Source organism: Lissotriton vulgaris, chromosome 4_1, assembly GCF_964263255.1.
Source record: "Lissotriton vulgaris chromosome 4_1, aLisVul1.2, whole genome shotgun sequence".
NCBI classification, from domain to species: Eukaryota; Metazoa; Chordata; class Amphibia; order Caudata; family Salamandridae; genus Lissotriton; species Lissotriton vulgaris.
This window is the reverse complement of record NC_141691.1, coordinates 1261616668-1261630447: the sequence shown is the minus strand read 5'-3', so window position 1 is coordinate 1261630447 and position 13780 is coordinate 1261616668. Positions and strand designations below refer to the sequence as shown.

Below are 13780 nucleotides of genomic sequence, written 5' to 3'. Positions count from 1 at the left end.
AAATTCACATCAATGCCATAATAGCAATACCATACCGAAAGTCGACTGATGTAGATCATACAGTAAATAAAGTGAGTCCTATATTCACAGCAGCACATTACCTCTAATGGTCCCTTGTAATTTGTTAATCTTTGCGGCCACCTCTTTCGTCTTCTGGAGAATTACTTCTGAAGAACTATTCAGCTCCTTTCCTGTCTCAAAAGCTTGAACCACCTATTAAAATAAAAAAGTACCTTTTAACTAAACAAACATTTTGTAATTGGCTTGTGGCTTCAGAAGTAAACAACTGAGTTGTACCAAACATGTTTTATATATAAAACTATGGAACTGTCGTATGTTCCCAGGAACCTGAATAGCTGGGTCATTAATTACAACATGATTCCTATAAATTCATTTAGAATTGTGTCTCGTCAGTGAGGGATTTACTAGAGGGTTCTGTGGTCCTGGAGCACAGAAAGAATCAGTCATATATTTTCACTCATTTCATTATTATCAAAGGTTAACAGAAAGATATGGACCATGACTATTGAAATTGTCATATCGGAAGGCTTTTGTGTTATCCTGTCAAAAAGCATTGCACAAATAATCACTATATAATCATTGTGGGTGCTACGAGAGTGCATGAGGTGATAATCCAGTGCTCAGGTAAAATGTGGTGAAACGAAAACATGTGACGAACATGTGAGAAAACAGCATTCGGCTGCCCAACAATTCCTTAAATGGAAGATAGAGAGACAGCACAAGTTGAAGAAATTTTTCCTGAATATCTAGTCTGCCTTTGTCCATGATCAAGGTGCACAGTTCTGCAAATGTGCTCATAGTAACCGTGCTAGAGTGGGATTTGTTAATCATTCAGTTTGAGTAATGGGTAGAGGTAACATAATAGTATTTAAAGAAAGTGAAAAAACACCTTATAGTTTTGCTGGAAGCATGTAGTGGACTAAAGTGTACACTATGAGCTTTAGGAAAAGAAGCTTTACAAGCTGTTTCAACGTTTTGTTATCTTTATTTATTTTTATTGCAGATGGACTTTATTTTTTTCTTGAGCCCTCGTTAGCTCTCTGCCTCACCATCGATGGGTAGGGCATGGGCTTTTTCCCCATTAGGACCTTGCAACACCTATGGTGATTACTACTTTCTATGCCTACTCAACCTCTCCTCACAAGAAATTCAAACCAGAATTCAAGGGAAAGGATTCTGGAGCCACCTATAGCTTCACTTCACCCAAAGCTCAGCAATACTGGCTGAGGGGAGGCCCTTAAAAAGGCCCTTTAGTGCTGTTTTTCTCCAGACTGAAAAAAAACAAGAACATAAGAAGTTCCCGCACGTAAGCTGCTGGCTACACAGAAAGGAAATGAGACACTATGGCATAGAGGCAAGACCCAGCTACGTGACATGCTTGAGCCTTGAGAGGATGGCTTTCCAAAGCACCATGAGAATCTACTACACTGTTGGCCTAAACCACACCTGAGAATCACCTCTACAAAATCTGCATCAACTGAGGGCTGAAGATGTGCCAGAGAAAATGAAGGACTGCATCTGCTGGTGAGCCTGTACAGCTCAGCAACCTGCCCACTGTACTCCCGCACTACAGAAAGAGAAAAGCACCTGGACAAATGATACTTGAAGAAGATAAGACCTTCACTAGATAAGAGCTTCTTCAACATTCAACACAACCCATTATTTGTAACTTTAGTAGGAGGTGGAATAAGATTAGATAGGCAGGAGGGAGTACAAGGTGAAAGGGAGCAGCAAATGGCAAGCTGTGACTGTTGAATATACATTTATTGTGTTGTTAAAAGAGATACAACAAGAACATAATAGATTTCTAGGTGCTAGGTCTCTGCACATGTTAGATCAGAAGTCTTTTCTACAATTTCTTAATAAGAGTACATATTAATAAATGCAATCATTTAAATCTCAAACAGCATAAATGTTAGTGTACTTGGCACACGCCTAACTTAAAGATAATATACAATAAGTACCTTTTTGTATAGTTTAGAAGCCTCATCAGTAACGCCAGCAAGCATTTCTTTATTCTTCACCAATGAATAGGATGCATTAACTTTTGAAGATAAGGACTCCTTGAGAAAGTAAGAGACATTCTCAAATAAGAAACTCATTGTTTTGAGACATGCACAGACTATTATACTCACTGTCACAGACAAACAAACGCAGATTTTTTATTGAGCTAATGAGAACTTACCGACAGCCATTTTTTCTTCCTTTAGAAAGTCTGGTGTTTTTGTGTGTCACTTTTTCAGAATACCAAGTGTACATGTGCGCAAATATACAATCTGTTAATAAATACAGTATGCCATGCACGTTTTTCACTCACTGATATACACTATTCTCGTTTGAATTGAAATGGCTTAAAGAACAAGAAACTTACCTTCGGTAATGCCTTATCTGGTAGAGAGTCATTCTAGCCACAGATTCCTTACCTTAGAATGATTCCCAGGCGTCAGACTGGATCAGGAACTTTTTTGTGAGCATATCCACTGCACACAGGTAGGTGACATAGCTCAGCTCCGCTGTTCATGATTTTTTACGCCATTAATGTGGAGGCACGAAGAACACTGACCACTAGTGTGGAAAACTAGGGAAATAAAGGGGAACAGCCCTGCCCCTAGAAATCCGTTCCCAGTGCAGGAAGGATGGGTGGGTCAGTAGGGAATCTGTAGCTAGATCAGATAAGGCATTACAGAAGGTAAACATGTTCATCTGATAGAGACTTCTAGCCACAGATTTCTTACCTTAGAATACCTCCCCACAGGTGGGTCTGAGAAACCGTTTCAGATTAAAAAGTCCTGCAGCACTGAATGAGCAAAGTGCATGTTCCGATGGACCAGACTGTCCAGGTATTGGTATTGGTATTGGTATTGGTATTCGGTATTTGTAAAGCGCGACTATCGCTCCGGAAGGAGCATCCTGGCGCTAACTGGAAAGTATGCATAAGATTGTAGTTAGGCAGGATTAGATGGCATCCAACACATACTCGTCTGATAGACTGAAGATCCATGTTTTTAGTTGTTTCCTAAAATGAGTTTCTTTGGTCAGGGACCTCAGGTGGTGGGGCATGGAGTTCCATGCTCTGGAAGATAGATGGGTAAGGGTTTTACCCCCTCTGGTTTTTAAGTTGAAATTAGCTAGTTTTAGCAGGTTGTTGTTGGAGGATCTCAGGGTCCTCTGGGGGTTGTAGTGGGGGTAGCGTTTAATTAGGTATTTGTGGCCAGTGTGGTTAAATGCCCGGAATGCAACGATTAGGATCTTAAAAAGAATCCTTTTGTGCAGAGGCAGCCAGTGGAGGGTTCTCAGAGCAGTTGATGCTGAGGACCTCCTGGGGAGTTTGAGCACCAATCTGGCAGCGGAATGCTGGACGCTCTGCAGTTTTTTGAGTGTGACTTTTTTCACACCTGCCATTAGACCGTTGCAGTAATCAAGACGCGAGAGGATTAGCGCGACCGCTACCGCCTTTCTAGCATCCGTTGGTAGGAAGTCAAATAATTTTTTGAGGTATTTGATGATTCCGAAGCAGCTTCCTGCCACCTTCCTGACGTGTTGGTCGAAGGATAGGTCAGTATCGAAGGTGACTCCGAGGTTTCTTGCTGTTGTGACGGTCTGGGGGGGGGGCTGTGGAATCCTCAGGCCACCAAAGATGAGGACAGAAGTTGACATTTTTCCCCATGGGGAGGATTTCTGTCTTGCTAGTATTGCACTTAAGGTGGTTTGTTTCCATCCACAGAAAGACGTCTTTCAAGCAGTTTTTTAGATTTTGTTCGGCAGTCGTTGAATTCTCATCTAACGGGACTATGAGTTGGGTGTCGTCGGCATATGATGTAACAGTAATGCCGAATGATTCGATCAGGGAAATAAGGGGAATAAGGTAGACGTTAAAAAGCAGGGGGCTTAAGATGGAGCCTTGTGGGACTCCAGATCGAATCTTTTTCTCTGCAGAACTGAAAGGTCCTAGTGTGATGGATTGTGATCTTTCTGTTAGAAAGGATGTTATCCAGTCCAATGCCAGGTCGGAGATACCAATGTCCCTGAGTCTGTCCAGGAGTATAGGGTGAGAAATTGTGTCGAACGCTGCTGTGAGGTCCAACAAGATCAGCACGGCGTTCTTTCTTTGGACCTGTAATAGTTTTATGGAATCAGTCAATTCGATCAAGGCTGTGTCCGTCGAGTGCTGGGGGCGAAAACCTGATTGTTGGGGGTGGAGGATATTGTTCGTTTCTAGATGGTTTTTGAGTTCCCTGTAGACTATCTGTTCCGTGATTTTTCCCAGAACTGGGAGAAGTGAGATTGGGCGGAGATTGGTAAGGTCAGAGGGGGATTTATTCGGTTTTTTCATTAAGGGCTTAACAATGCCTTGTTTCCATGCCCTAGGGACAATGCCTGTGCTGAGGGAGGTATTTACTATTTTGTTTATGATGGGATTAACAGCTTCAATCAGTTGGTGAAGGATTCTAGGAGGGCAGGAATCGGAGGGGGCACCTGACTTGCACGCTAGAATAACTTCCCGGGTTTGGGCTAGACTGACCTGTGAGAACGTCTTTAGATTTCCGGTTATTTTTCCTGCTTGTTCCGGGAGGATGGGGGACTGGGAGCTTTGGTATGGGGGAAAGTCTTTCTGAATGAGTTTGATTTTCTCTTCAAAGAAGTCTGCTATTTGATCGCAGAAATCTTGGGAGGGAGGTATTTCGGGCTGTAAGGCTTTTGGATGAGTGAAGGATTTAACTATTGCGAACAGGGTTTTTTGTTTTTGCTTAGCCTCATTGATGGCTTTGGCGTAGAACTCTTTTTTGGCGCTTTTTATAATGGAGTGGTAGCTTTTCCTTAGTTGGACATAGGAGTTTCTGTCTGTACTGTCGTATGTTTTACGCCATTTGCATTCACCTTTTTTGCAGAGAAGATGGGCCTTGGCTAATTCTGGCATGAACCAGGGGGCGTTTATTTTGCCTTTATTATCAGTTTTCCTGATGCGTTTGGGTGGAGCGCGTACTCTGATTTCATGTAGTATCCAGTTGTGGAAGAGTTTGGAGTCCTGTTCCACGTTACCCGTCAGGCTAAGGGTCTGAGTCTCGAAGGTAGGCTTGAGTTTGAAGGTGTCTTCTACCGTTTTACAGTTGACGTGGTTCTCTGGAAGTGAACTGGGTTTGATTGAATTTTTAGGGTGCGGGGTTCTGATGAGGAACGGGATCAGGTTATGGTCTGTCCAGATTTGTGGGACAGGGGTATGGGTTTCTAGAGGGGGAAAGTTGGTACAGACCCCGTCTAGTATGTGTCCGGCTAGATGAGTGGGTTGCTTGACCCTTTGTTGAAGGTTGAAAATTTCCAAAGTTTGGTGGAAATTTAGTGTCTGAGCGTCCTCTGTGGAGTCGAGGTGCAGATTAAAGTCGCCCAGGAGGGTGACATGTGGGTATCGGGTTAGGAGCTGACCAAGGGTATCACTGAGAGTTTCTAGAAATCTGGTAGCGGTACCTGTCGTCAGTGGGTTGCTTCTTCGCCAATGCGTAGCAGACTTTAATGCAGAGCATAATCCACTGGGAGAAGGTCCGTTTTTGCATGACCTTTCCTTTCTTTGCTCCGACATACCCCACGAACCGTTGTTCATTCACCCAGAACTCTTTCGTATGGTCAATTAGGAACAACAACACACTTTTTGGGTACAGTCGGTGGATTCGCTCCTCTTCTTTAGAGGGATGTGGTGGAGCTAAAAATGTGATGGACTTACCCACACGAAAGGGAATGACAACTTTTGACAGGAAGGAAGCACTAGTGCAAAGAACCAGCTTTTCAGGGAAGATGTTTAGGTATGAAGGCTTAAATGACAAAGCCTCAAGCTCAATGACACTCCAGACAGATGCTTCCACCACTAGGAAGCCCATCTCGATGGTAAGTAGCCTAAGAGGACAGTTGTGCAGTGATTCCAATAGAGCGCAAATCAGATAGGGGAGTACTAGATTAAGACCCCACTGAGGTGTGATGAAGGGTGAAGGTGGAAAAATATGTTGCAGACCTTTTCAAAAACCTATTTACAACAAGGGATTTGAACAGAGAAGGTTCATCAGGAAACCTCAGCAAGGCTGAGAAGCCAGAAAGATAGCCCTTTTAAGTACCCAAAGCAGAGCCCTGATGGGCAATAGAAACAATAAACAGAAGAACCTAAGATAGGGGAGCAGAAAGAAGGTCAGCCTGTTTCTCTATACAACATGCAACAAATTTGCCCCAACAGCAGGCGTATACTGTCTTGGCAGAAGGACACCTGGCTGCAAAATTAACATTGCAGACTTTGGGCAAAATGTCAAAAGCTTTAAATCTCCATGCCTGAAGGCAGAGCGTTGACAGGTTCGGGTGGAGAACCCGCTCCTGATGCAGTGACAAAAGATTCTCCCGAACAGGGAGCCTGATCGAAGGACCAATGGTCATGCTGAATAACTAAGGATACTAAATGCTCCAAGCCCCACCTGGAGCTGGAGGAAACTGGCTTTTTTTGCTGTCATCCTCTCACTTTTTGCCCCCTCTTCAGCTACTAGATGCTTATTTTCGACTTTGATAGTGTACCGAGGCCTCCTAACCAGACCTCACTGCTAGGGATCCTTCCTTAAAACAAGGTGTTGTCTAATTGTGCTACATCCTTAGCACTTGAGTATTTCCATAGTAAATGGTATGCCAGGTACCTAGAGTATGAATGCTAAAAAGAGTCTAAAGGGTTGCAGCATATCTTATGCCACTCCAAGGGAACAACACACAAAATCCACACATGCTGCCGTTGCACGCTGTGTGACAAGGTGCAAACCATGAGCGAAAACAAGACATGACACCCTCCTGTGTGTCATGTCAAAGTTACTGCATCTAATAGATGTAAGTCACCCCTACAGGAGCCTTACAGTTCAAAACCAGGGTGCACTATATTTTGTCTGAGGACAAACCTGCATGATCAGATATGGCACTGTAATGTCCAGTTCTATTACTGGATATTGCAAGTGAGCAGTGAAACCATCTTAATGTACGTACTGGGCGTTGGTCAAAACGAGTACCCCAGGTACATAACGGCTCCATTGCAACATATGCTGTTTGGTATCAAACATCTAGTATTAATAAATCCACACTGATTCCAGTGATGGATTTATTAATACATGCATACAGAAGGTACCTCTAGTGTGCTGACAGACTGGTCCAGTCCAGCCTGCCACCATAGAGGAGTTTCGAGTTTCTGACCCTCAGGGGTGAGAGTCCACTCTCTCAGGAGGGGAACAATGCCTGCTCTGGAGGGAGGTTTTTTACACCTCCTCCAGGAAGACTGGTAAATTAGCATTATAAAGCAATGTCCACCCTCAGGCTAGTTCCACCCCTAAGTTTACAACCGGATGTGGATACGAAATTTAAAAGTCAGCCATCTTGGTGATGGGAGAATTAGGAACTTTGGGACAGGGTTATGCCCACTTCCCACAGGATGTGCTCATATTGGGCATAGTGACCCCAGGGGTAAGTACTCCATTGGCCGATCTCACACTCAAACCCTTCCTTGAAGTCCTGCGTGCGAAGCTACAACCAGCGCTTACATACGGGAGTGAATCTCTTCATGGGAAGGATGCCGCACTGCTGGACACAGTCATAGCCAACTCTCCTATAGGGCTATTTTTTATCTTCCTAAATATGTCTCTCCTGCTCAGATTCGATTAGAATTCGGAATCCTTAAACAAACATTAGAAAGGCGGAGTGCGTATGTAGGCAGCTGGCGCAAGATTGGCAATGCAGAGGCCGACTCCCTAAATGCTAACGTATGGGAAGAGCTACTCCGGCATCGTAATTCGTTGCCTAGAGACTACTTATTTGAATCAATTGAAGTTCTAGGTTTGACTGACATCTGGGAAACGTCTATAGATCTCCAGTCCTTCAAAAAATGAGCCAAAAAATCAGCACGTATTATCTCAGCGATTGAAGACAAGAAGGACTTAGCAAACAGAGCGCATGGATGGACAACCCTGGGGGACTATGGTAAAATACAGCCATAAGCATACCTCAATACCGGGATGAAAATAAAAGTCAAAGAAAAGTTTCTAAAATTACGCCTTGGTGTAATCCCGATACTGCCACACCTGCCCCCCTGGGAGAGAACACACTCTTCGCAACAGTGTTGCCTGTGTAAGTCCGGTAAGGAGGACATTGTTCATGTGATTTGTATATGCCCTAGACTAAGGGATTTGAGGTATAACCTTTTGGTACCATCCTTTAAATCACATGCTGTTCGGACCTGCAGGGAGGCAGTCAAACTGTGGTTCACCACCAGTAACATCAAACTGAATTGCCAGGGTGTGAAGTTCTTTGACTTAATAAGAAAAAGACTTAATAGCGTTTGAAGAACTTTATCAGGCCCTGTGGATAACCTTGAACTGATCCCAGTAAATCTTGTACCTTTTAAGTTTTAATTATTAACTGTTTTTAATGTTCCTATTGGTGTTTTATGTTTGTGTAAAGATTTTAATTAATCATGTACAAAATAAACATTACTTACTTACTTACTTCCTTTGGCCAGCGGTAGTTGGAAAATTTTACAAATAGTAAGGTATAAAAGTTAAATCACTTCCTAAAGTACTACAGACATGCTTAAATTTGCATTACAGAGTTGATTAGGACTCATTCTATTTATAGGTATATATATATAGGTATATTTTATTTATATAGAATGTGCACCAATCACCCTTGCAATGCATATATACATTTATTTACAATAAATAAACATAAAAGAAAAAAAATCCTTTCCTTGACAAGCTGATCCTCCAGTCTCATGCTGCCAGGAACTGTGTGCATGCTGCGTATTAGTATTCCAGCCAATCCAAGCACTGTCGTCTTGCTGCTTTAATACCAAACAGCATAAGGGCACTGACAGGATTGGCTGGGTCAGGGAAACACAACGTTCCATCGGAGACTGATGGGTCTGTGTTGAAGCTCTTTCAGCTCCCACGTAGAGCTTATTATGGAAGTCAGAACTGCGCATGTCAGGCTGGTCACGGCAAAAACATGGCTAACCTGACATGCGCAGTTCTTTAATACAGCCTCAGTCAGCCACTGCATTGCTCCATGGTACCGCCCCTAAAGGAACCAAATGCTTCAGGATAAGGAGTCTGGGGTGTAGTGGCTCGCAGTGGAGGTTAATGCTCATATAGATTAGCAGCCCCTGCCCCTGGCTTCTACATGGCACTACTCTAAATCTAGTATTTAGGAAATCAAATCCCTGACAACGTACTAAGAAGAAGCAGACTGAAGAGCCACGAAGAGCAAGGACAGTAGAGAGGCAAATGACTTGGCATCAACCCTGTCTGTCTGCTGTTACAACAAAGTGCACAAAACTATTCTCGTCCTGCAGCTGGAGTAGCGGAGCTGCTTCCCTGCATCCTGCAGGTACTCCAAAAGAACTGTGAGGACTCCAGAACACTGCAAACACAGCACTGGAAAGAACCACATCACTTGTGCCCCTTAGCCTGAGTTGAAGTGGGCCAACAGTGCCAGCGTGGTCCCCTGACCCCCAGAGACAAAACCCACCTTGGGTTTGCCCACAGTGACTCCCCAATGACACCTGCACCCTCTTTGTGCAAGCCCCTTATACGTTTGCAGAGAACCTGATCCTTCAAAACACCTCTGCACCCGGCTGACCTGACCTGAGGAGAAGAGGACCAAAAGTGTCCTCACACTACCAATCATGGTAAGACCTGAGCCCCCTTGTTGGTTCAGCCTGACTGGTCTCCCAGTCCTGGCATGCAGCCTCTTTGCAACCGGATCACTACCCATTAAAGTGAATAAGACAAAAAACATCGTAACACACCTCTGCCCCGGTATGCCCCAAAGTCTCCCAAGGTGACCTGTTGGCCCGTAAGTCACTTTGAAGTGTCCGAATACAGTACATCTTTTTCCCTAATAGGATAACATTGGGCACCCAATGCCGAAAATCACTTCTGCACCCTGCGCTCCAGTGCTACCTGAGGTGACCTATTGGTGCTGCTCTAGACCTTGCCCCTTACTTACTTTAGGTCCAGGAGATTGGTCCCATAAGTAGCTGTGAAGTGCCAGAATGCAAAGCATGTTTTTCCCCATAGGATAACATTGGGCACCTGATGCTGAAAAGCGCCTCTGCATCCCGCAGTCCCGCTGCTGCCGGAGAGGACCTGTTGGTGCTGCCTTGAATCTTGTCCTATACTTACCTTAAGTCCAGGAGATTTGTCCCGTAAGTCGCTGTGAAGTACATGTATGTAAAGCTGGTCTTTTCTCCATAGGATAATATTACCACGTCAGAAATTGTAGTGTCCATTTTTAAAAACTGTAAAAATCCATAACCCAAAAAGTACGCTCCCTGATTGTGATGATCTTAGTATCCAAATTCATATAAAAGTATGAGTTATTTTGTAATAAATTGATGTCGTATTTCTTTCTTGAGTGTGTGTCTCTCTGCCTTTGTGTGTGCAATAATTGCTTAGCACAACCCTTTGATATGCCTAACTGCTCGTCCGCACTCCCAAAAAAGAGATCATTTGGAATGTCATTTGTGCCTCTTTAATTCCTTTGGGGTTTGCCTGGACTCTTCACACAGTGAACCTCTTTTTGGTTTACTTACATAACGAACCAGCTTCCTACAGGAGCCTCATGGATGACTTGGGCCCAGTTGTTCCTGATCTTCTTGAGAACTCTGGAGAGGAAAGGAGTACAGGAGGCATATGCTCTTCTCAAGATGAAAAGCGCCTCCAAGCGAGAGTTGCCTTGGATACTCCAGCATGCCAAACCACTGACATTGTGCAATCTTGGGGGTGGCAAACCGATCTAACCAAGGCGGTCCCCACTGCTGACAGAAAGCTTGCAACTTCTCTGGATGATGAAGCCAATCATGATCCAATAGACATCTTCAGCTGAGTTCATCTGCCCTGGTGTTCAGAGAGCCTGCCATGTGTTGAACCACCAGGAATGTGCCCTGACGTTCCAGCAATATCAAAAGATGCAGGGCCTCTTGACAAAGGGTCCATGACTACACCCCTCCCTGTTTGTTGCAGTACCACATGGCAGTGGTGTTGTACATGAATACCAACACTAGCCTTCCCATGATGGAGGGTAGAAAGGCTTGCAATGCCAGCCGGATACCAGAAACCAGAGGCCTCTGATATCCACCTCTCCCAGATGGCCACCCAACCCAGGAGTAAAGCATCTGAAACTACTGCCAGATCTGGATGCGGAAGGGAGAGGGTTTTGCCGCTGACTCAATAGCAGTTCGTTAACCACTACTGCAGATCTTTTGTAGTTTCCTCAGCGATTTGGATCATGCCAGAGAGATTTCTATGATGCAGCCCCCACTGGAACTTCTGGTCCCACAGCACAGCCCCCATATGCGAGTGAGCATATGTCACAAGCAGGATGCAGGAGACCAAGAGGCCCAGCAGCCCCAAAGGCAGTCTCACTGAAACCCAGGATAGAGGCTGAAACAATGGTATCATAACATGAGTATCTTGGACTTGCTGTTCAGGAGGATAAACCTGAAACTGCAAAGTGACCAGAACAGCTCAGATGAAAGGGAGAGTCTCAGAGGGAGTCATGAGTGACTTCAGTACATTGATAGTGACCACCAGGTATCAAACGAGTTCCACTGTACTCTGGAGGTGGGAGGTGACTGCCTGGACTCAAGCCGCCACAGGTGAGCTGTAACCACTGCCATCACCTTGCTGAACACCCGAGGGGTGCTGGTAAGGCTGGTAAGGCTGAAAGAGAGCAGGCAAACTGAAAGTGCTCATGGACCACCTTGAACCGCAAGTAACACCTGTGAGCATGAAGGATGGGGAGGTGAAAATATGCATCTTGCAAGTCCAAGGCTGTCCAGTCTCCTCGGTCCAGGACAGACTGAAGTTGAGTGAGCGTGAGCATTTTGAATTTCTTATTTTTGAGGAAGAAATTGAGAGGGCACAGGTCTAGAATAGGATGAAGGCCTCCGTCTTTTTTGGGCACCAGAAAGTAGTGGAAATTACAACCATGAGGTACGTCTGGCATCGGCACCCTCTCTATGGCTCCCTTGGCCAAGATAGATGCCACTTCCTGACGGAAAAAGGAGAGATGGTCCTCTGTCAGCCTGCTGCAAGTGGGTGGCATGGTGGAGGGGTAGTCATGAAGGGGAAGGAATAGCCCGTTCAGACAAGTTGAAGAACTCAGCCTTTTTATGTTATCGACCTCCAGTGGGGCAGGTAATGGTGTATCTTGGCCAACTTGGCTAAGAAGTTGTCCTCTTCATTGGGGCTCTCCCCAATGTGTTCTCTGGGGCCAAGTCCACCTGTGTGGTTTCCAGGCTCCCAGAAGCTTACTCTTGGAGTTAAGAGATGGGGGGGGTATTATTATTCTCCTCCTTCTCCTCTTCTTCCTCTGACTGGGTGTCACCCTGTTCAGAGGGGTGGCCTTTTACATACTCAGCCAGGAGCTCCTGGAGCCCTTGTTTGGTTGGATGCAGGCCCATGACTATGTTTTTAATTTTGATTAAGGACCTCAATTCCTTGAAATTCAAGTGTAAGTAGGGTGTGAGGTTGAGTTCCTCAACCACCAGGTCCATGGTGTCATCTTCACTAATAGCATGGTTCTTTTGAGACATTTTAGCCTGACAGTTCTAGCCCTCTACCCTAGCTGTAGTGACTTTTATTTTTCTAAAATTCTAATGGGACCTAAGCAAGGCCCTACCAGACTTTTAGTATTTTTGGAAAAAGCTATTTCAGAATTCTAAGGCAATTTATGAGTTATGTCGTGTGATCAGATGGTAACAAAGTAGTCTAACAAATGCAAGTTTGTATCCCACTGCTGATCCACCAATGTGAGAAAGTGGCTCTATAAATACTGGACCAAAATAAAGGTACAGTGTGTATAGAGACCACAAACCCCAGAGGTATAACAGAGGTTAAAGTCAGGGCTGACCTTACTCTCAAAGTGGTAGCTTGGTCAAGCAGTAAGGCAGTACTAGAGGACAGCGTAAAGCATTTGTTGTACACACTCAGTCAGCAAAATGTTTCACACACTCAAGGACTGAACTCCAGTACTGCCTCACTGCTTGACCAAGCTACCACTTTTGAGAGTAAGGTCAGCCCTGACTTTAACCTCAAGAGACCACAAACCCCAGAGGTATAGCAGAGGTTAAAGTCAGGGCTGACCTTACTCTCAAAAGTGGTAGCTTGGTCGAGCAGTAAGGCAGAACAAGAGGACAGTATAAAGCATTTGGCGTACACAGTCAGCAGAAGGTTTCACACATTCAAGGACTGAACTCCAGGCCAATTGTTTTTATATCAAAAGATATAGTTGTTTTATTTTTAGAACCAACAGGTATCAAAATACACGTTTCTCAATTATGGGTGATCTTAGGTAAGTACTTTGCAGAAAGGTAATAACTTTGTAAACACAATAGGTACAGGGGTTGCAGTAGGCAACACAATTCTAAACACAATTTAACATTGATCTCAATGGGTTTTTCCACCAAAATGCAGTTAGCTACTTTGTAGATTACTTTTGTAATTCCAGGACTGGATCCTAGATTCAGTCCTGGGGTGTAAGCTGAAAACAGTGTAGTAAAAACGTTTTGGTTATTGCAATGCTTTTTAAGGAATATAAAGGTATTTTAAAAGTTCACAGTGAAAATCTAGCAATGTTATCCAATGGGAGAAAATTCAGGTTACAGGTAAAGTACGTTCTTGTTACTTTTGTAATCCAGTACTGGGCTCCTAGGTCCAGCACTGGGATCTCTACTTGAGACAGGTAAGTAATTACG

The 13780-nt window shown here is 44.3% G+C and overlaps 1 protein-coding gene across 1 annotated transcript in view; it reads right to left on the bottom strand.

Annotated features, from left to right (window-relative positions):
- The window catches only part of LAMA1 (laminin subunit alpha 1), a 533346-nt gene that overhangs the window by 187482 nt on the left and 332084 nt on the right, over positions 1-13780 (bottom strand). Inside the window, exons 34-35 of the mRNA XM_086965467.1 lie at positions 1986-2084; positions 102-213 (exon numbers count right to left, since the gene is read on the bottom strand). Of these exons, the coding sequence (XP_086821593.1) occupies positions 102-213; positions 1986-2084 (211 nt within the window). The remainder of the gene's footprint in view (positions 1-101; positions 214-1985; positions 2085-13780) is intronic.